At 52.6% G+C, this 20,104-nt stretch overlaps 7 protein-coding genes across 7 annotated transcripts; 6 read left to right on the plus strand and 1 right to left on the minus strand.

Moving 5' to 3' along the window:
• Positions 1-1,242: 1,242 nt before the first annotated feature.
• CweA (putative GPI anchored protein) lies at positions 1,243-5,817 on the plus strand. Its single transcript, XM_025655260.1, has 2 exons — positions 1,243-1,286; positions 1,432-5,817. Exon 2 carries the CDS (start codon positions 1,497-1,499, stop codon positions 5,748-5,750), a length of 4,254 nt encoding a protein of 1,417 aa, XP_025515894.1. The 5' UTR covers positions 1,243-1,286; positions 1,432-1,496; the 3' UTR covers positions 5,751-5,817.
• A 1,114-nt stretch (positions 5,818-6,931) lies between these two features.
• BO85DRAFT_468600 (MFS general substrate transporter) lies at positions 6,932-8,617 on the plus strand (the record flags this gene model as incomplete). The annotated part of the gene is made up of 4 exons (XM_025662278.1): positions 6,932-7,304; positions 7,377-7,483; positions 7,548-8,131; positions 8,188-8,617. The coding sequence occupies exons 1-4, from the start codon at positions 7,061-7,063 to the stop codon at positions 8,615-8,617; spliced, it is 1,365 nt and encodes a 454-aa protein (XP_025515895.1). The 5' UTR covers positions 6,932-7,060.
• A 475-nt stretch (positions 8,618-9,092) lies between these two features.
• On the plus strand, positions 9,093-9,978 carry BO85DRAFT_290718 (uncharacterized protein). The gene has a single exon (XM_025655263.1). It carries the CDS (start codon positions 9,496-9,498, stop codon positions 9,919-9,921), a length of 426 nt encoding a protein of 141 aa, XP_025515896.1. The 5' UTR covers positions 9,093-9,495; the 3' UTR covers positions 9,922-9,978.
• Positions 9,979-10,035: 57 nt separating this feature from the next.
• Positions 10,036-11,512, minus strand: BO85DRAFT_459187 (WD repeat protein; the record flags this gene model as incomplete). The annotated part of the gene is made up of 2 exons (XM_025661635.1): positions 10,036-11,227; positions 11,274-11,512. The coding sequence occupies 2 exons, from the start codon at positions 11,510-11,512 to the stop codon at positions 10,036-10,038; spliced, it is 1,431 nt and encodes a 476-aa protein (XP_025515897.1).
• A 291-nt stretch (positions 11,513-11,803) lies between these two features.
• Positions 11,804-12,589, plus strand: BO85DRAFT_487801 (uncharacterized protein; the record flags this gene model as incomplete). Its single annotated transcript, XM_025663479.1, has 2 exons — positions 11,804-11,945; positions 11,997-12,589. The coding sequence occupies 2 exons, from the start codon at positions 11,804-11,806 to the stop codon at positions 12,587-12,589; spliced, it is 735 nt and encodes a 244-aa protein (XP_025515898.1).
• Positions 12,590-15,062: 2,473 nt separating this feature from the next.
• On the plus strand, positions 15,063-16,410 carry BO85DRAFT_449078 (putative GAJ protein). The gene has a single exon (XM_025660084.1). It carries the CDS (start codon positions 15,510-15,512, stop codon positions 16,110-16,112), a length of 603 nt encoding a protein of 200 aa, XP_025515899.1. The 5' UTR covers positions 15,063-15,509; the 3' UTR covers positions 16,113-16,410.
• Positions 16,411-17,697: 1,287 nt separating this feature from the next.
• On the plus strand, positions 17,698-20,034 carry rim8 (pH response protein PalF; the record flags this gene model as incomplete). The annotated part of the gene is made up of 2 exons (XM_025655994.1): positions 17,698-18,162; positions 18,223-20,034. 2 exons carry the CDS (start codon positions 17,698-17,700, stop codon positions 20,032-20,034), a joined length of 2,277 nt encoding a protein of 758 aa, XP_025515900.1.
• Positions 20,035-20,104: the final 70 nt, after the last annotated feature.

Below are 20,104 nucleotides of genomic sequence, written 5' to 3' on the forward strand. Positions count from 1 at the left end.
AGCCAGACCTATCTCTAGGGAGTTGAAGGTTCTCTCAGCAGTCGCTCCAGACACAATGCGTGATTCGGGCGAACTGGAACTGCGGTACAAACAAGGCGTCATGGGCTAAAGATGATAATCAAGGGTTGGGCAAGGGTTGCAAAGGGTGAAGGGTTGAGCTTCTGTGTACATGTGAGTGTGATGGCAGGGAGCACTTGTACATAAATTGCCATGACACACGCTTCAGGGTGTAATTGCAGGTATGGCGTTGAATGGACGGGCTTCGATGATAGACCTTTCCCTATATCGAGAGAGGAGCAATTGATGCGGAAGCAGTTGGTGCCTGACGTGGTAGATGCGGGTGCCTGGCTGCCTGAGTGAATTGACACTAAGCTAAGCGGGAGTGCTCACGTGACGCACACGAACTACAAAAAGCGGGCGGCAGCGACGATCTTTCCTCTTCTTTTTTTTTTTCTTCTTCATACATCGAAAAGCTTTAACAGAGCCTGCCACGACCGTCGTCCAGCCTTCTCTACGGCGACGTGTTGCCTTCGGTCTACGGACTGATCGGCTCTGGAGAGTAATATTCCTTGATAGGAAGTTTGTCTCTCGTTGGGTCCTCTTCAGTGAGGGCGATGAGGGGTGAATGTCGATGACGGGATACATCTCATTTTTAACACCAATCAATATGAATAAAAAGATTTTAATTGTTCGATGAATCAACGTACACCTGCATAGATTATAATATCAGTAGTCGACTCATCGAATTGAGAACATATCAGACGCCACAGTCCTGTTAAATGAACCTTCGATTGAAGGCAGGGGGAAAATTTGCTAGCTGCCGCGGAGAGTCTGGCATGCGGGCAGGAGTAAGCCACGCGACGCGGCGTCCGAACTGACAGCCGAACTGGCTGGCTTACAGTATTCACCTTTCCCTGAGCTGTCTGCAGGTGTCGATGGCGTAATGACCATCATTCAAAGTAAACTAACGTTCCTCATCAGCCGGGCAGTATTAGACATCCCCAAAGCAAGCGATGACGATCTGATGTTTTACGTGGTTCAGGCATTCCAGTCCCCTGTTTTCCGCGCGATTCATTCCCCAGGAATGCTGACGGCACAATGGGATGGTGTCTCCTGCGACGACGGGAGCTGATGATGCTCTGCCCAGCGGCCACAGGACCTGGTCTGAACCATTCCTCAAGGCATTCTCCGGTCAAAACAATGTCCGGCGAGCTTTGTTTGTTGTAGTGGTTGTAAGACGGCCGCATACCAAAGGAAATGGCCGCCGAAGGGATCGAAAATAAAAGGTGCAACAAGGTCCTATGATACTGTCTTCAAGAGTTATCCAAACTGCCAGAGCCTGGTCTTTCTTTTATTCGGTCAGTCTTTGGTTACGTTCCTTCTAACTGATCTTCCCTTGGCCCATTTGGCCGAAGTCATTCGTTGATTAAGATCTATTCGTCCCTGTATTCTATACCTTTCGAAAACAACTACTACGATTGTAATTCTCCGACAACATGAAGGGACTTCAAAGCGGAATCAGCATTGCCATGCTCGCCAGCATGGCCAAGGCTACACTTATCTCGGGAGAAAGTGGTGTGGATGGTGGACAAGGGGCATCGCTGCCGATTACCAATGGCTTTAGCTCCACTGCGAATGAGGAGCATTCCGACGATCATTCGGTTGATGTTGATGCGAAGAAGAAGTTTGTGGATGAGCATGCTCACCACGGCCACCACTGGCCTAGGGAGGAAATCAACCAAAAAGGCAATGGAAATGACAACGAACATTACTACGACCCGCACATCAATGTCAAGTCGAACACAGTGAACGAGTCTCGCAAGGGTGACCATTCCGTTCACGTTGACAAGAACCAGGGTGCTGTGAAAGGTGCGACTCACAGCCGCCCACACCACCACGCTCGGTCAGAGCCTGACCTCATCAGTGGTGAAAGTGGAATTGATACAAGCAACTCTGCATCGTTGCCTGTGACGAACGGTTTCTCGTCTACTGTTAATGAGGCGCACAGCGACGACCACTCGTCTAAGATCAACAAAGACAAGACGGTTGTCGACGAGGACAAGCACCACCACCCTCACGGTCACCACTGGGTGCGAGACGACAAGGACCTGATCAGCGGGGAATCAGGTATCGACACGGGCAACTCTGCATCACTGCCCATTACGAACGGATTCTCTTCCACCGTAAATGAAGCCCATTCAGATGATCACTCTGCTGATATCAACAAGGATAAGACTGTGGTGGACAAGGAGCACCCAGAGCACGTGAAGCACGCGAAGCACCCGGAGCACCCGGAGCACCACCACTGGGTGCGAGGCAGCGACGACCTGATCAAAGGGGAGTCGGGCATTGATACTGGAGATTCTGCTTCCCTGCCGATCACGAACGGATTCTCGTCCTCCTATAACGAAGCGAGCAAGGACAACCATGCAGTGGATGTTAATAAGGATGACACGGCTGTCGTCGAGCCTGAGCATCCGGGAAAGCACCATTGGCCGCACCACCACGCCCGTGGTGAACGTGAAGAACCAACCTTGATCAATGGGGAGTCTGGCATCGACACCGGCAATTCTGCATCACTGCCCATCACGAACGGATTCTCGTCTAACTATAACGAAGCAACCAAGGATAACCACGCCGTTGATTTCAACAAAGACGACACGGCCGTCGTTGAGCCTGGACATCCTGAAAAGCACTACCGGCCGCACCACCATGTTCGCGGGGAACGTGAAGAACCCACTCTGATCAATGGGGAGTCTGGAATTGATACCGGGAATAGTGCGTCTTTGCCAATCACCAATGTGGGCAGCTCCCAGGAGAACGAGGCTAGTGAGGATGACCATTCTGTGGACGTTGACAAGAAGAAGAGCGTGTTCGATGACGCGCACCACGGGCACCCCGACCACCGCAAATTCCCACACCCCCATGTTCCACGGGATCTTATCTCTGGCGAGTCTGGGATTGATACTGGCAATGAGGCAGTTATCCCTATCACAAACGCTTTCAGTTCTACAGACAATGAGTCTTATGACGACGATCACTCTGCGGATGTCAATGTCAAGGACACCGATGTCACCAAACAGGCCCACCCGCACCGCCATCCCCATTGGCCTCGCGACCTGATCTCCGGAGAGTCCGGGATTGACACCGGGAATGAAGCAATTATTCCGATTACCAACGCCTTCAGCTCCACAGACAATGAGTCATACAAGGACAACCATTCGGCAGATGTCGACGTCAAGGACACTGATGTTACACGGCCTGAGCACCGCCCTCACCGTCATCATGAACGTGATTTGATCAAGGGGGAGTCAGGTATTGACACCGGTAACTCGGCTTCCCTCCCCTTCACAAACGTGTATTCCAACGAAGACAATGAAGTATCTGAGGATGATCACTCCGCGGATGTCAAGGATAAGGATACTCTTGTCAAGACACCATCGCACCATCATCCCCACCCTCATTGGCCCCGTGATCTGATCAAGGGTGAAAGCGGTATTGACACGGGCAACTCTGCTAGTCTGCCAATCACCAACAGCTTCGGATCTCAGGTAAATGAAGCTAGTAAGGACGATCACTCCGTTGATGTGGACTCGAAAGACACTGCGATAAAATACAAGCCAGAGCCCAAGCCAGTTCCAGTGCCCGTGCCCGTGCACCACCCCCACGGACATTGGCCTCGGGATCTGATCAAGGGCGAGTCAGGGATTGACACTGGCAACTCGGCTAGTCTTCCCATTACCAATGTTTACACATCCCAGGAGAATGAGGCCAGTAAGGATGACCACTCGGTGGACGCTGACCTGAAAGACACGCTTGTCGAGAAGCCGAAGCCAGAGCCCAAGCCGGTGCCCGTCCCCGTGCCGGCCCACCATCCTAAGCCTCATCCCCACCCCAATCACCCACGAGATCTGATCAAGGGAGAATCTGGTATCGATACTGGTAACTCGGCTACTCTTCCCATTACCAATGCGTTTGGTTCCCAGTATAACGAAGCTAGTAAGGATGACCACTCGGTGAACACAGATACGAAGAACACCGTGGTGAAGGAGAAGCCAGACCCAAAGCCAGTGCCTGTGCCGGTACCTGTCCATGGACATCCCCACCCTCATCACCCACGCGATTTGATCAAGGGAGAATCTGGCATTGACACCGGAAACTCTGCTACAATTCCAATCACTAATGCATTTAGTTCTGAGTACAATGAAGCTAGCAAGGATGACCACTCTGTGGATGCCGACATAAAGGACACGGCTGTGAAGGGGGTGCCGGTCCACCATGGCCGCCCTGACCACCACCATGCTCGTGATCTGATCAAGGGAGAATCAGGAATTGATACTGGCAACTCTGCTAGCCTTCCCATCACCAACGGGTTCTCATCCCAGGTGAATGAATCCCACGAGGATAACCACTCCGTGGATGCAGATATCAAAGATACAGCAATTGATCGTCCCGAGCACGGACACTTCCACGGACACCCACATCTACCCCGAGACCTGATCAAGGGCGAGTCAGGAATTGATACAGGAAACTCTGCGACCATTCCGATTACGAATGTCTTCTCGTCTGAATATAATGAAGCTGATAAGGATGATCACTCCGTTGATGTGGACTCCAAGAAAACCCATGTGGATGAGCCGCACCGGCACCATCACCGCGCAGACGACAGTCTCATTCAGGGTGAATCTGGAATCGACACTGGGAACTCCGCCATCCTCCCAGTCACCAATGTATACGGACAGGCTACCAATGAAGCTTACAGTGATGACCACTCTGTCTCCGCCAACGTGAAGGACACTGACGTGGATGCTCATCACGAGCCAACTGAACCCCACGACTCGCATGACTCGCACGACTCCAGCAAACCACATGATGTGGGAGTCGACCCCATTGCTCACTCCGGCGAAGATGATGCGGCCAAGGACGTTGACTCAAGCTCAAGCTGCGCCTCACCAGTCGTCCACGAGATTGTCCACACGGTTACCCGCACATTGAGCGGTGGTCCGAGTCGGAACACTGGACTCCCTGAGCACGGAGGACATGGGGCACCCGTCTTCAACGAGCCTTTCACAGGGGCCGTTGATGCTGTCGCTCAATCCACACCCGCCTACAATGCACCAGAAGTCGCCGCAGGAGCCGCAGGGTCCACACCCTTCTACAATGCCCCAGCCCAGCCAACCGGGCCCAGCATCGACTCCGTTCCCATATACAACGCACCTGCCGAGTCCACGCCAGCTGCCGCCCCGTCCAACCCCATGTACAATGGCGCTGCTTCCATCGCCGACCCAACTGGTGTATCAGCCCTGTACAACTCTGACCCCTCGGAACCAGAGCATGTGCCTGACGTCGCGGCATCCTCTGCAGCACAACAGCCCGTGGCCATGAGCTCCAACGTCGCCATGGACCCTGCCCCTACTGCCCCCTTCCCCGGCAACCTGGACAGCATCGCCTCGACCATCACCATCCAAGAGGCCTCGACCTTCCACATGATCCCTGTCTACGTTCCTGCACCCACTGAAGCCTTCCGTGGAGCCGCAGCCGCCAGCAGCCTCGGGGTGCCCACACCCAAGCCGAGTGGCTCTGTCGCTTCCGAGCCATCTTTCCGCTACGACCTGCCGGGACCGTCCTCCACGCCTGCTCCCTCGACAAACAGCATCATGTTCACTGGCGCAGGCGCACAGGTGGCTCCGGCGCATGGCTTCTTCCCTATCGTCACAGGCCTGGTCGCCCTTCTGGCACTGATTTTGTAAAAGCCGTGCAGCAAGCAAATTATCCATGGATCTATTATTCCCGAGAATGTCCCATACATTTCATGTCATTCTTTTGCCTAATCATCTATTTCGGATGCCCTTCGTTCATAATCCGTGTCACTCGCTTTCAGCATTAATTGATTTGCATGTATCTGTTACCTTTCTCTTTCGAATCTAATCCAACCCTGCTTGATGTCCTTTTACTTCTAGTCGTCCACGTAGCTTGGTCTAGTACGCAACATTCAGCGGCTTTAAATCTATTAGGTAGCAAGCCGTCTAGCCCCCTTACATAGTATTTTCACCGCATATACGTACGTATATGCACATCGCAGAGCTAGCCATGTGGCATTTTCAAACTGGCGGTGTGCAGCAGCAGTAATTCTGCTACGAACGTCAAAGTCGGTTTTAATGAAGCTGGATTCGTAGCGCACACACACACACACACACACTCTCTCTCTCTCTCTCTCTCTCTCTCTCTCTCCCTTTTAGCTTATGTACTAGCATCTTGCCAGATTTCTGCGTGTTAATAACCCAATCTAATATTGAATATAACTGCTCTATATCCTTCTACGATCTGTGAATGAGAAATGATGATTAGAGGAGGTATGTAGAGATACCTCACAAAAGCAAAGCAGAAGTTCATTCGGTAGTAAGTCATTAGATGGTTGGCCATTTAGAGCTTGCTGAATCGAACGAAATGACTTGTGAGGACCGTTTCTTCCAGCCAGCCACAGTATTCATTTATCACTACCTGGATCATTCCATATTGCTTAGCGATATCACCGCATAAATGATAGATCTGGGCTCACAAACTCCAGCGTGCATGCGTCGGAGCTAATGTTGAGTTTGTTGAGTTTGGACTGCGGATTGGGTGCCAGCAAAGGTACACCGTAATCGGTGTGGCCGAATACATACTTCTTTCGAGACCAATTGTCTATCTTTATATTTGTGATTTATCTGACTTCAGGTGTTATACATTGAACTATTTCAGAGCCGATAATTCAGCACGAGTGATTTTGGACGTTATATTGACGAAAGTCATTGATTGCTGTACTAGCCCTCAATGTAACCGATCTTCATTGTGCATAAGCTTTGATTGTCCAACGGCACAATGATATGTGCTTAAGGGAATCAACTATGCCGGTCGGAGAATAATCTTTCCAATTGTCTCAAGGTCATGCCAGCGAATGATCTGATCTGAGTGTGCTGTAGGGCCTCCGCAAAGTCTTGTGAGATATGTAGTTCGCGTATGGCTAGAAAGTTCCATCATCTAACACATCACCTTGCTACGACGAAGAGGGTCGTTCAATATGTCCATATCGGTAGTAAGAAGCCCAGCACAAGGTGCTCTTGATACACGTACGATAGAACCTGGACACAGCAGGTTTAAAGAGTGTCTGTCTGCCTCTCCACCATCTAGACGGACGACTCCAGACTCACAAGCTGACGACCGAGACGACCAAGATGACTCAGTCCCCGATGGTGGTATAGCAGCGTGGCTGATCGTGGTGGGTGGGTGGTGTGCGATGTTTTCCAGTTATGGATGGCTTCACAGTAAGTTGCTGTATGAAATGGTTTAGAAAGCTAGGACATTCGGGTTCACTGATACTTAGAATTTCACAATAGGTATTGGCGTGTTCCAGAACTACTATCAGAATGTCATGTTTCCAGGCTATCCTGCGAGTACGATCGCGTGGATACCATCCTTTGAAGTCTTCTTCATGCTTGCCTTAGTAAGAAGACAGCCTGCTCATCGGATCTCATGTTCTGCATACTGATGGTGTGAGAGATATACAGGGTCCTATTGTCGGCCGGCTGAGTGATACTTTTGGACCGCGCGCAGTCGTCATCGGAGGCTCATTCTTTCATATTTTTGGGGTTATGATGGCTTCCATATCGACAAAGTACTATCAGATTCTCCTCGCACAGGGTATCTGTAGTCCAATAGGTCTTTGTGCCATAGCACAGCCAGTCTTGAGTGTCATTCCTAATTGGTTCAACAAGCGGCGCGGATTGGCGTACGGAATCATCTCGTCTTCGTCAGGGATCGCGGGCATCATATTGCCAATCATGGTTAACCGACTCATTCCCAAAGTCGGCTTCGGTTGGGCCATGCGGATCGTCGCATTCATGATGTTATTTTTTCTTATCATCGCTGGTCTCACTGTAAGGGAGCGCGTGCCTCCATGCCCAGAGGTTTTGAATCGAGAGAACCTCCTGCACCCTTTCCGAGATGTGAATATGGTCTTGCTTCTTGCCGGCGGCACTTTGCTGAGCTTTGGTATATGGGTCCCAAGTAACTATATCGTCACATCGTCATTGGCTGTGGGAATGCAGAACAATCTGTTGCAGTACCTCGTATCTATTCAGAATGCTGGAAGGTGTGTTTCTGACCCCACTTCTTCTAATACCATGCATATACTGATGTACGTCGTAGTCTCTTTGGACGATTCTTTTCTGGCTTTTTCGCGGACAAGATCGGCGTATACAACAGTTTTATCTCAAGTACTGTCTGCTCTGGTATCCTGGTGTTGGCGCTTTGGATCCCAGGTACCAACAACTCAGCAATCATCAGTTTTGATGTACTGTTTGGAGTCACGTCGGGGGCCTACTATACTATTTTCGTGGCTTTGGTGGCACCCGTAGCCCCGCCTCGAGAAATTGGATACTGGGTTGGGCTGAACTTTTTCTTTGCATCAATTGCGGGACTTGTAACAGGGTCCATTGGAGGAGCAATATTAGCCTATGACGGAGGGTCTTACTGGGGAATGAAGGTCTACTCCGGCGTACTCCTGCTTGCGGGCAGTGTATTTGTGATAGGGACGCGGCTGCGACTGACGGGATTGGCAGTGTGTGCCAAATGTTGAGCTCCCATCTCCTCATCTTATAGCCCTGTGTATGTATGTAATTTCTTTGCCTCGCTGCACGACACTGGTATGGAGACCAAGAACCGGTCGTGGATGACGCATTGATGGGTTGACTGGGGGAGTTTGCGACCGAAAGAAACTGATACTATGCATCGCTAAATTGGAAAATAATATTATGAACACCGAGGCAGACACTGATAAGGCCTCTATAAAGTATCATTTCACGGATGGTGGTTGTTGAAGTGAAGCTTAAAGCCATTGTTCCTGAGGATGCCTTCTGATAGGCCGGGAAGGGTCCCAAATGCTGAGTCAGGTATAGCCATGGCGATGACGTTATCCAGAATAAAGTGCTGAAGATGCTGAAGGGGCAAATCAGATATTGGAAAAGAAATAAGACCATCTATGAATGGCGTACCTGTCAGATGGCCAGTAATGTTGCAAACCATGATGTGGTGGTGCTGAAAGGGCGGGTGGTGATAGTATGGCAACGTATAGCGGGTACCTTAGGGACTGACGTGATTTGCCTTCGTCTCCAAATTGTATGACCGGAGTCGATGGAACCTTCGGCTAGATTTGGGTTGGAGTATTCCATAGATCCTTGCATGTTTCATCATCGATTCACTGGTTCCCTGCGCTCGGATGCATGTTGGGACCCTGCTGATATCATAGCCTCATCATGGCCCAGACTCAATCCGCGCCTGGACAGTGACATCAGATGTCAGTCCAGCCCGACTCATCAGCTATATAAACTAACTTGGCCTGATGGTCTCTCGCCAATCCAGAACAAATCCAATCAATTTAACAATAATCAATTTCACTCAATTTCACCCTAAAAAACTCAAACTTCACGAAGCTCAAATACCACCATACCACTCAATATGTCTTCTGACCCTCACCGCGGCGGACGTCTCGAGGACATGGCTCCCGAGGGCACTCGCATTCCCAATGATGCAGGCATCATGAACACAATCCCCTCCGTTCCTCGCCCTGATCAGCGCTCCGAAGATTCTCAGTTCGATAACTACGGTATCGCTCACCCGACCTCCGCCTTTGCCGCCGACAACTCCACCGACATGCCTCGCAGCACAAGAGACATGGGTCCCTCAGGCGAAGTCATCACTGGAACCGGTGATAGTTTCCCAGCTGAAGGCGAGTCCAAGAGGAACTTGATCGGTACCAACCACCCTGGTGCCAAGGGCGAGTCCAGAAACCTGAAACACTCCAATCTAAACCGCAGTGCTTATGAGCGGTTCTCTGGGGAGGACGAAGATGCTATTGGCGAGCATCAGATCAGAAATGAATAAAGATATGCATATCTGGGATATGCTTGACATGAACATGATGTATTATAGATGAACGAAACGATATTTTTATTTCATGCTATGTTTGGTCCTGTTGTGGAGTTCTTCATCGTATACTTAGCCTATAAATCCTCGGTAAATCTCGTCGAGAACATCCCGCTTGCGTTTGCGGTCTGCTCGTTCGGCCTCTTCGGCTTCATCGTCAGGCTCACCCTCGGGTTCCCGTGAGGCCCAGGTGCGAATGGTTCCGTCGCCATGAGCCGAAAACATCTCAATCCCTTCTCCTGAGGCACCGTTGCCGCGCCAAGCAAGGGCGTTGATCCTCGCAGCGCTGAGGGCACTGGAGCGGCCCTGAAACTGCTGACGACCGGTCACAAGACCCGGTACGCGAAGAAGCTTGACAAAAGCCCCCTCTCGAAGTTCAAACATGAAGATCTCCCCACGATCATCTCTCTCATTGAAGTTTGGCCATAAGAGCGTTTCTTGCCCAGGGGTGACCACTCCGCGAGGTATGACAAGCGGTGCCCGTTCAGCCAGGTGTGAACTCACACTGTTCCGGACACGCTGACCAAAGTGTACAAGCGTGTTTGCACCTGTCCCAGCATCCCAGACGCGAATCCGAGAGTCCTGGCCAGCGGTCACCAGGTGACTACCGGTAGACGTCCACCGGACACCGGTCACGGCGCCATTATGGGCTCGAGCGTGCGGCGAGAATGCGGGGCGGCTCTGGTAGGATGCTGGGGTGGATCCCGGGCGCACGAGTCCAACAGCATCATCCATGTCTAGTGCTGCGATCGCTGAATTGTGGCCTCCCCGGCGGATGTCGAAGAGGATTACTCTATTATCTGCCGACGCAGAAGCCAGGATGTGTGGCTGATGAGGAGCCCATGATACAGACAGGACTGAAGATTCATGTCCAGGGAGACCATGTGTCGACAGACCTGAACGTAGGTCAAGTAGTCGGACCGGCTTCTCCGAGGTACCTACTGCAATGAGCAAAGGAGACGCAGAATTGGACGACAGCGAATGGGTGTACGGTGTGCAGTCTAGATTGAATGTGTGCACAGGTGTAATAGCTGCGGGCGCTAAAGCCGAAAGCTTGAGCGTGCCATCGTACGAGGTTGTCAAGATAGTAGACGGTGTGGGATCAAATGGGTATATGGAGATGGAAGTAATGGCACGAGTGTGGGCATCTTCGTGCGAGGCTCTGTTTACAGATGCCACGGACTGGTGCACATGTTTCAATTCTGAGCCTCGTGACTCCAAATCCCACAGACGAATTGAAGGGTCTGCACCCCCAGAGACCATGCTGTCTACCGTTAATTGGAGCTAGGCACAGGATGAGTGTAACATACAATCGGCCGTCATAGTGATCGATGGCGAGCACATTCACTCCCGCTTTGTGAGCAAATACCTCATCATCAAAAATCAAGCCTGCATCCTCTTGACTTCCTTCTAAAAGAATGTCTCTACGTGCCGAGAAGCGAATGCCAGGCGCCGGCTCGAGCTGTTGAACAAGTCGCGTGGTTTGTGCGACATGAAAGGTCGAGGGACTTATGGACCCCAGAACCCTATTGAGAAGATACGCATTCATTCATTAGGCCAACAGAGCTCTTCTTCGAGCTCCGTGAAGATATATCTGGACAAGGCAGATAAGTTGGTGTGATGAGTAGATGGGATGACTCGCTCTCACATGACCGCAACACCTGCCGGAGAAAGGTTATGCCGGAATGCCAATCACGAAGGGGAAAATCTTCCGGGCGTCGCAAAAGCAATCGGAAGTATCAACTTTGCCCACCGGCAGAGTCTCTTCCAGCCGTCCGGTCCTTCCTGGGAACAAGCTTCCTGATGCTCTCGCACGGGCGGCTCTAGCTAATCCGGGACTATGTCCTACGGCAAATCCCTTGCATTGAGCCAGAATTCCTTCGTCCGACCTCCCACTCCCGATGTCGTCGAAGTCCAGGAACAAGATGAGTTCGGCTCCAGGCGACAGAAGCGACAAGCGACTGTCTATGATGCCGTTGCCGGTTCGTCTTCACATGGCTTGTCTCCCACTTCAGCAGACTGACTGCGTTCAGGTCGGGTGAATCATCATGGCTTTCTGCCATCGGTCCCATTCTCTTCCAAATACCGCGATACCGCATCGTCCAGCACTCGTCCAGTCCGTCCGGAGGAAGTTCTTTTCCGTCGACAAAATGCCCCGCAGCGCTACGAAGAAAACGATTTCTACTTTGCTCATGAGGCCCTCCCACCCAGCTGCCCCCTACCCAGCTCCGAGCTACTCGAGGCCATTCACGCATATTCGGCCGACTACTATGACCATGCGACGATCGACGGAGGACGGGATGATTACCAGAGCATGGACGAGACAGCGTTGTTAGCTATGGGGATTTTGATGGAGGAAATGGCCAAGGAATCTTTGGGTGAAACCGGAGACATGGTGCTCGTCGAGGGAGAGGAAATCCCGACCGACGAAATACCACTAGCCCCTCAGCTCAGCCGAAATATGCGCCGCAAAAGAGCAAATACCGGTCAGAGTAGTACGATGGCGAGCTCGGGTGACGAGTTAGAGAGCGTGGTGGTGAATAAGAGGCGGCCAAAGAAGCGCAAGTTGGGTCGTAAAATGACCTCCGCAACCGAGCTGGATATCGAAGATGATGAGCGGTGGTGAGGTCTAGCAAGCTACTCAGCAGTTATTGTACCTGTGGCGTGGTCTACCTTCCACAACTACTGTTGCATCATCCATTCGGGCTCCGTTCCAGTCGCGGACTCCTATGGTGACCGCTCATCATTAGGGCGCCAGAACCAGAAATTGAGGACAATACGATACGCGAGGATTGATATCAACATTGCTTGGCTGGATGCGCAACTGTAAGGGATCAGAGATCTCATCTTTCAGCAAGCCACTAGATTAAGACGCATTTGGCTCGTGGGTACTGCAAGCCTGTCTCGGCTCTAGCCAGGCCCTTACTTTCGACTGTCTGAATGAGGCAGCAATAAGAAGCATCATGTCTTTGCTTCCTATACGATCAGTCACCTCGGCCAGCCCCGGTCAACCTCAGGAGCCAGATCCCTATGCATGTTGCACATCGCAAATCTTAGCCCGCGATCATCGTCGACCCGGCGCCGCCAAGATCTTGGCTGGTGCATCTGCTGGAATGCCGTTGAACCTTGATTGGACTGGCCCGTCCATCTTCATGCACCCCAGGGTCAATTGCTGCTCACACTTCTTCACCCAAGCATTCCTTGACCGTTTGAACAAAGTTTGCGGAATGCACGTTGTATCAGAATATCCTGTTTCTATCCAAATTCCTCCACAATACCTTAATAGCATCCACGAAATTCCTTACCTGTAACCTAAATATGTTTCATACTGCATACGAGAAAGTAGCTCTGGCGTGGGCAAACCGCCAGTCTGATGACATGTCATCATGTCATTTCCGGCAACAAGCCGCCATTCCCGCACCAAGCCTCTACAATCAAGGTCACCACTGCCGGAATCCACGTATGACCCCGTTCGCAGTCCGACCAGGTGAGACTATCAAACAACCAGCTCAAGAGGGCTGCAGAAATGCGGATCAGTCTCCGAACTCTGCGTTCTGCTGTGCAGCTCCTGACTGAACTATCGCATAACTAACGATTGCCTAGGCACCCAACCGCACCTCAGCAACAGGCTCCCCTACATCAGCAAGGTAAGCTAAGCATTCTATGTCCGTCCGTCAGCTTATGCAAAAATATACCTTAACCGCTTATAGTAGCTCCCCTCGGTATATCCTAACCCGTAGACCGCAGTACAAAGACAGCCCCGGCAGGTGAACCAAAGCAGACGCCGGAGAAAGCCGGCATCGGCGAGACCCCAGTAGCAGCACCAACTTACTCACGGACAAAAGGGAGGGAGGGAGTGGAGGGGGTGGGAGTAATCCTCTCGCCCCTCTGACCGCCGCCCATAGCCGTGTTTCATAAGCAAAAGCTCACTGCGATATAGACTGGCCGTCAAAAAGAAAACCTTATCTTGCCTCAGAGTGTCTCAGACCCTTTTTGCTTCCCCTTCAGCCGTCTTCACTACAACTTAGGATTCTCACTCAGCTGACGTGTGTTTTGGTCGATAATTTCCCAGCAGTGGTAAGGGCAGGATGGGCATCGGCTGACACAAGCTTTTGCTTATGTCCGTGAGCTGCACGCTTGTATGGAACACACACGAAAATTACCTGATCCGTGCGTGGTGCTTGGAAAAGATCTGCATCGGCTGGATGGATGCCCTACTTACTGGGTGCTATATAATAAACAGTAGTGAGAGAATTGCGTGATCTGTGCGTTATGAGTCGGGAAAGTAGGAGGTTGGTAGGTTGAGCGAATGGGGGGATTTTTGTTTAAAAATATGGGACAAGGGTCTGAGGTCTAACGTGTGCAGATGGTTTGTTTGCCCGGGTGAAGTCTGTAGCCCCGGTTAGGCTTTATCGTATGGGACGCTTTGTTTGATGTGCCGCGTCGGTATGGTGAGGATATTTCGATGATAGGACGGTCGTCTGTTGCCTTCTTCCTTGTTCAAACTGTGGTGATGACACAACAGTAGCGAGGTATCAATTCTGGCGTGTTATCTATACCTTGTGTCACACACAGCCCGTTAGATAGAGATCGCCATTCCGATTGCTTGACAAGGGATCGGGGGACAGTGTCAGCAGACCTACGTATCTCTCCCTACAAGGACAGACAGAAGAGGACGAATTCCGGCGATGATGTCGCGCATCGACCCAGTGCCTGCCTTGCAAGGATGAGAGGAGCGGGGTTTGTATGCAGTAAGGGCAAAAGATTTAACAGAGGCGGGAGGAGACAGAAATAAAAAAATATAGAAGGCGTCTAGTTATTATCACAGGGGATGCTCCCCTGTAACTGCAGGACATGAACGTGATTGCCAGTAGTAATGACTACTCAGCAGCCCTACGGGGAGAACAAACAATACCGAGACCATTATAGTTGAAGTCGACCCCGTGATGCCACATGACCGGGGGGAACTTTTACTGTTTGGGGTGTCCAGAACTAGTAGTAGAGAAGTAGACACACACTCACCGGTCCATCCTCATCACTCAACTCCATCCATCTTACTGTAAGTATCTCACCAGCAGGACACCTCCGACCCCACTAACTAATCTCGTTTATGCCTGTCAGCAACCTCAAACAGGAAACACCTTCCCCCTCCCCTCTCCACAGGGTCCAAACATAAGCAAAAGTCCAAGACACACAGCAAGTAGCCAAAGGCTACCTGCCTGACCATGGTACGTCGACGCCTTCGTCTTTTTCCCCGCAACCAATGGGGCGAGTGATTGGGCACCCCATCAAGGCCACTAAGGAAGCAAAGCACTACTACTATGTGCCTTAGTGGGTGCGTTAGTCCAAGGGTGTCTGTCTGTCTGTCTCTCTGTCTTGTTTTCTTTACGAAACAAGAAAGAAAATAAGACGGGGAAAAAAAAAAACAGAAAATAACTATTGTGTCGAGCTAGCCGCCTAAACTTTCCAGGAGTGCCAAACAAGCCCTGATCGTCTCACATCTGCGGGCCACGGGGACGTGCCACACCCTGAAGGATCTGGAGAAGATGATCCCGTCGGTGGCCTCAATAAACGGGATACAGGTGAAGGAGTACGTTCAGGAATTGGCGGATGAGAGACGGATCCGGGTCGAGAAGATCGGTAGTGGGAATTGGTATTGGTGTTTTGGGGGAGAGGAGAAGAAAGAGCGCGAGGAGCGGATCCGGAGGTTACGGAGGGAGGTGGATCGGGTCCGAGGGAATTGGGAAGATGCGGAGGCTAGATTGTCTGCGCGGAAGCAGGCGAGAGTGCAGGAAGAGGCCGAAGAGGCGCATGGGGATGGGAATGGGAATGGGAATGGTGAGGAAGAGCGCCGGAGATTGATGGAGCAGAAGGCTGTGCTCGAGCGGGAGACACATCAACTGCAGGGGGAGTGGATGGCGTTGGCGACGAGTTCGGAGGGGAAAAGCTTACCGCAGATTAAAGAGGAGACGGAGGAGTATCGGCGACTGGCACATCAGTGGACGGATAACATCTACATCTTGGAAGGGTATGTGGATAAGGTGACCGGAGGGGATCGGGAGGTGTTGCGGATGGTGCAGCGGGAATGTTATAAGGAAGAATACGTGGAGGGGGAAGGATTGCGTGAGCTAGAGATGGAGATGAAGTAATCCGGTTCTGATCACTAATGGATGGATTGGATGTGGTTGATGCTTAGGAATAAATAGTGGTGGTGGTGGTTGTTATTAGGATGGGCCGTCATGGAATCCATCAATCCATCCGTCGGGAAGTTTGTCAGCGGCTGCTCACCACTAGTTTAAACTAGTAGTACTTTGTGGTTAACTTGGTCCATTTGAGGGGACTAATTAGTTAGTCAGTTTTATTTCGAGTTAATGAGCCACGAGTGGTAGTCAATGTGACTAGTCAGGGAAAGGAAAATGGGGGGAGAATCATACTAATAACTAAAAGACTAATATTAATAATAATTACCATCACCATGCCCTACAAGCATAGTTTCAGCTCACGGCAGGCAAACCAAAAGCCAATTCGTACAGAAAATAGAATCAGTGGAAAGTCGATTTGCTCCGAGTGGAAACCGCCCAGCCACGAACGGCCCAAGAGAAGCTTGACCTCGACCACAAGCCGGGCTGCTTATCTCCATCCCTCCATCATCTTCTTCTTTCTCCATCCATCACTCCCTCTCTCTGCTTGACACCTACTACGCCGCCCTACTGCTGACCCTTCCTCTTTCTCTCTCCCTCCCCTTTCTCCATACGGATCCATTCCTTTCTTTTCCTCTTTTCTTCTCTACTACCATTCGCGACTACTTCCTGCGTGTCCTGTTCATTCCGACTGCTCTTTTGTCATCCTCTAACCAACCCTCCTCCCCCGTGATTGACTCCCTCCACACTAATTCCCGGGACTATCCATTCCTTTTCCCTTCCATCATCCACCCCATCCCCTCCCCTCCAGCATATCCCGGTTATAGGGGCTATTCTGTCAACCCTTTGGCCGTGATCGTGGGAAATTCCAGCCGAGAAATGATGCGGGCCTGTCACCATTACTGTTGATACCTCTCCCTACTTGTCATCTTCCCCTTCGTCTCTCTCTTTTCCTTTCCTTTCTTCGTTTTCTTTTCCCCCCCTCCCCCAAACTCCGAGATTTGAGACACGATCTTCCCCGACCAAACTCCCCGCATCGTCAGCGACCAGCAAAACAAGGGGACCCATTCATCCCACTAAAGACGCGCGCTTGGCTATTCTAGTGCTGTCTGTGCTGCGGCTGGGGTTGGAACTGATCCTGGACCGGTCGAGAGACTGACCCTGCTGCTACTGCTGTTGCTGCTGCCTTCGCGCCCGACGGACACATCGGGCCGGTTTATCGGTAGATTGATCGATGGTGTCTGGACGGAGAATTTCCCAGCTGTCTCGATCGCGTTCTTGTCTTCCTTTACTCTCGAGATCTGGACAGTGTACTCTTGCTCCTCATCGACTCGCTCCCCCTTGCGTCCGCATCGACCACCACCTCCTCGTCGCCGTCTCGTCACTTGACTGACCGTAGTGACGCTGCTGAGCCCCGGTCCTGCCAGCCTCATTCTTCCCCTCCTTCAGTCCTCCACCCCCCATCGTCCACCCGCCCCCTCCCCTGAATTCCGCCGTTAGCAGCTCGTTGTCCGCCTGATTCCGACTTCCTTACTTTCGGTCGCCATTTCTCCTTCCTTCCCTCCCTCCTCGTGCATGGATTGGGTCGTGTGTCATGTCCGTCAACCCTCTCCCCTCACAACCCCCCTCGCCGCTCGGTCGGAATCGCAGCTCCCTCCTCTCCAAATTTCGCTCGCAACTCGGTCAACGAAATCGCAGCATCACCGACTTCTACATCGAACCGGACGATCCTTGGCGCTCATACTTTCCCGGGGATGTGATCAGTGGGACCGTGGTCCTTACAGTGGTACGGCCCGTTCGCATTACACATCTGGTGGTCTGTCTCCATGGCTTTGTCAAGGTCTTCAAGAATACCGTGCCCCCGGGTGAACAAGCCCCGGATTTGGGCTTTTTGGGGCCGGGGCGCGGGCGTCGCGGTGCCGAATATCTGGGAAATGGCCTGTCTACACTGTTCGAAGACGAGGTCGTACTTTGCGGGGAAGGTCGGCTTAAAGAAGGGATCTACAAGTTTCGCTTTGAGATGTGCTTTCCCCCGTATGCGCTACCCAGTAGCATCAATGTGCGTGGATCCCCTTCTGTATGGATCTTATTGGGTTATACTGATCGCAGTCGCATCTAGTTCGAACGAGGCACGATATCATATATGCTTACATCCACCCTGACCAAACCGACGACGATCAACCCGACCTCGACGTGCCGGAGACGCGTCAACGTCCTAGAAAACATTGACATCGCGCCCTTTCCCCCACCTAAGCCGCGCGTCGTCACCCTCGAGCCGATCACCCGACGGTCCAAGTCGAAGGCAAAGGCCAAGTCAGCCGGATCTGACGCGCCTGATACACTCTCCATCGATCCGTCAGCCCACGGCGGCAACAGTATTGACAACCGCCCCCCTCTGAGCCCGGCGCCCAGCAATGTCAGCTCATCGAGTCGGCGGAGCAATAGCAGTTTGAGCTTCCAGGTTCCCAGCGACCCGAGCTCATCGACGAGTACTGGAATGCGGAACAGCGAAGCCCGGAGCATCACCCCCTCCACGACGGATCGAACCATTATGGCCAAGGCAGAAGTGCTGCGCGCAGGCGTGTTGCCGGGGGATACCTTGCCGATTAATGTCACCATCAACCACTGCAAGCAGGTGCGCAGCGCGCATGGGATCATCGTGACACTGTATCGCCAGGGGCGGATTGATCTCCAACCGGCGATCCCGATGGGGAAACCCGCGGATGGCAAGAAGCCCATTTACGAAGACTACTATCCGCGCTCGCGGACCGGCTTGGGCGGCCTGACACTTGGCAGCAGCCGCACCACCGGGGTGTTCCGCAAGGATCTAGCGCAGACATTTGCACCGCTGGTGGTGGACCCCACAAACCTCACCGCGCTGGTGAAGACCTCAATCCGGGTACCCGAGGATACGTTTCCGACCATCACGCGCACGCCGGGGAGCATGATCAACTTCCGGTACTATGTGGAGGTGGTGGTCGACTTGCGGGGCAAGCTCACCTCGCCCGACCGGTTTCTGCCCCGGTTCAACATGGTCTCCTCGGGCGGCAACTTCTCCTCCAGCGGGCAGGTGTTGAACCCGGCAGATGTCAACAACAGCGTGATCACGGCGAATTGGGCGGGTAACATCCTGGACACCGATCAGATTCGACGTGAAAAGGGCGTGGTGGCGGTGATGTTCGAAGTGGTCATTGGGACGCGTGACTCGCAGCGCGGCGTGAAGGCAGCAGAGCGCACGCCTTCCACGTCCGCTCCAGTGGATCCCAATCAGCAGCCCGCTGGCCCGGACGGCGAGACATGGAATACCGACCAGTCCCCGACCCCCAACGCCGAAGGTGAATATGTGGCGCAAGAAGACTACGGCTTCCCGCGGGAACCATCCCACTGGCCTGAATACGCAGGTCAGGAGTACCCAGGCGAGCCACAGGCATATCACCCTGGGGAGATGGTGTCGACGCCGCCGGCCGACGAGCCGAGCGATGAAAAAAGCCGGCTCCGGCGGGCTGAGCAGATGCTCCTGCCGAGTCGCCCACCTGACGATGCCGGGGTTGGGCCATCTGAGATGGCGATTCCGACGGCGCCAGTGCTGCCGGAGGACGACCATCTTAACGACTACCACCACCTGCCGTCACCGACGGAGAATGGGACCCCGCGGGCGGTGATCTCTGCGGAGTCGGTGCAGACCGTCGTGCCTGGAAGCACCGCGGCGGGCGCCAGTGGATCCGAACCGCCTGGAGAGGACAAGCAGGAGCTTGAGCGACAGCGGTTGATGACAGAAGTCAGTGCGCCCGACGATGTGGAAGTTATGGAGGCGCCTGGCAGGTCGACGGATGCGCCGACGGCGCCGGTGTTTCACGATGACGAAGGCGACCATCAGCTGGTGGGCAGCGCGGCGCGCGGCGATGAGGCATTACCGCGATATCAGCGGTAAGAATAAAAAGGCGTTTGTCAGGATGAGTTCTATTGCTTGCATTGCGGGATACCGGGAGATACCATCTACG

This window comes from Aspergillus piperis (genome assembly GCF_003184755.1).
Source record: "Aspergillus piperis CBS 112811 unplaced genomic scaffold BO85scaffold_8, whole genome shotgun sequence".
NCBI classification, from domain to species: domain Eukaryota; kingdom Fungi; phylum Ascomycota; class Eurotiomycetes; order Eurotiales; family Aspergillaceae; genus Aspergillus; species Aspergillus piperis.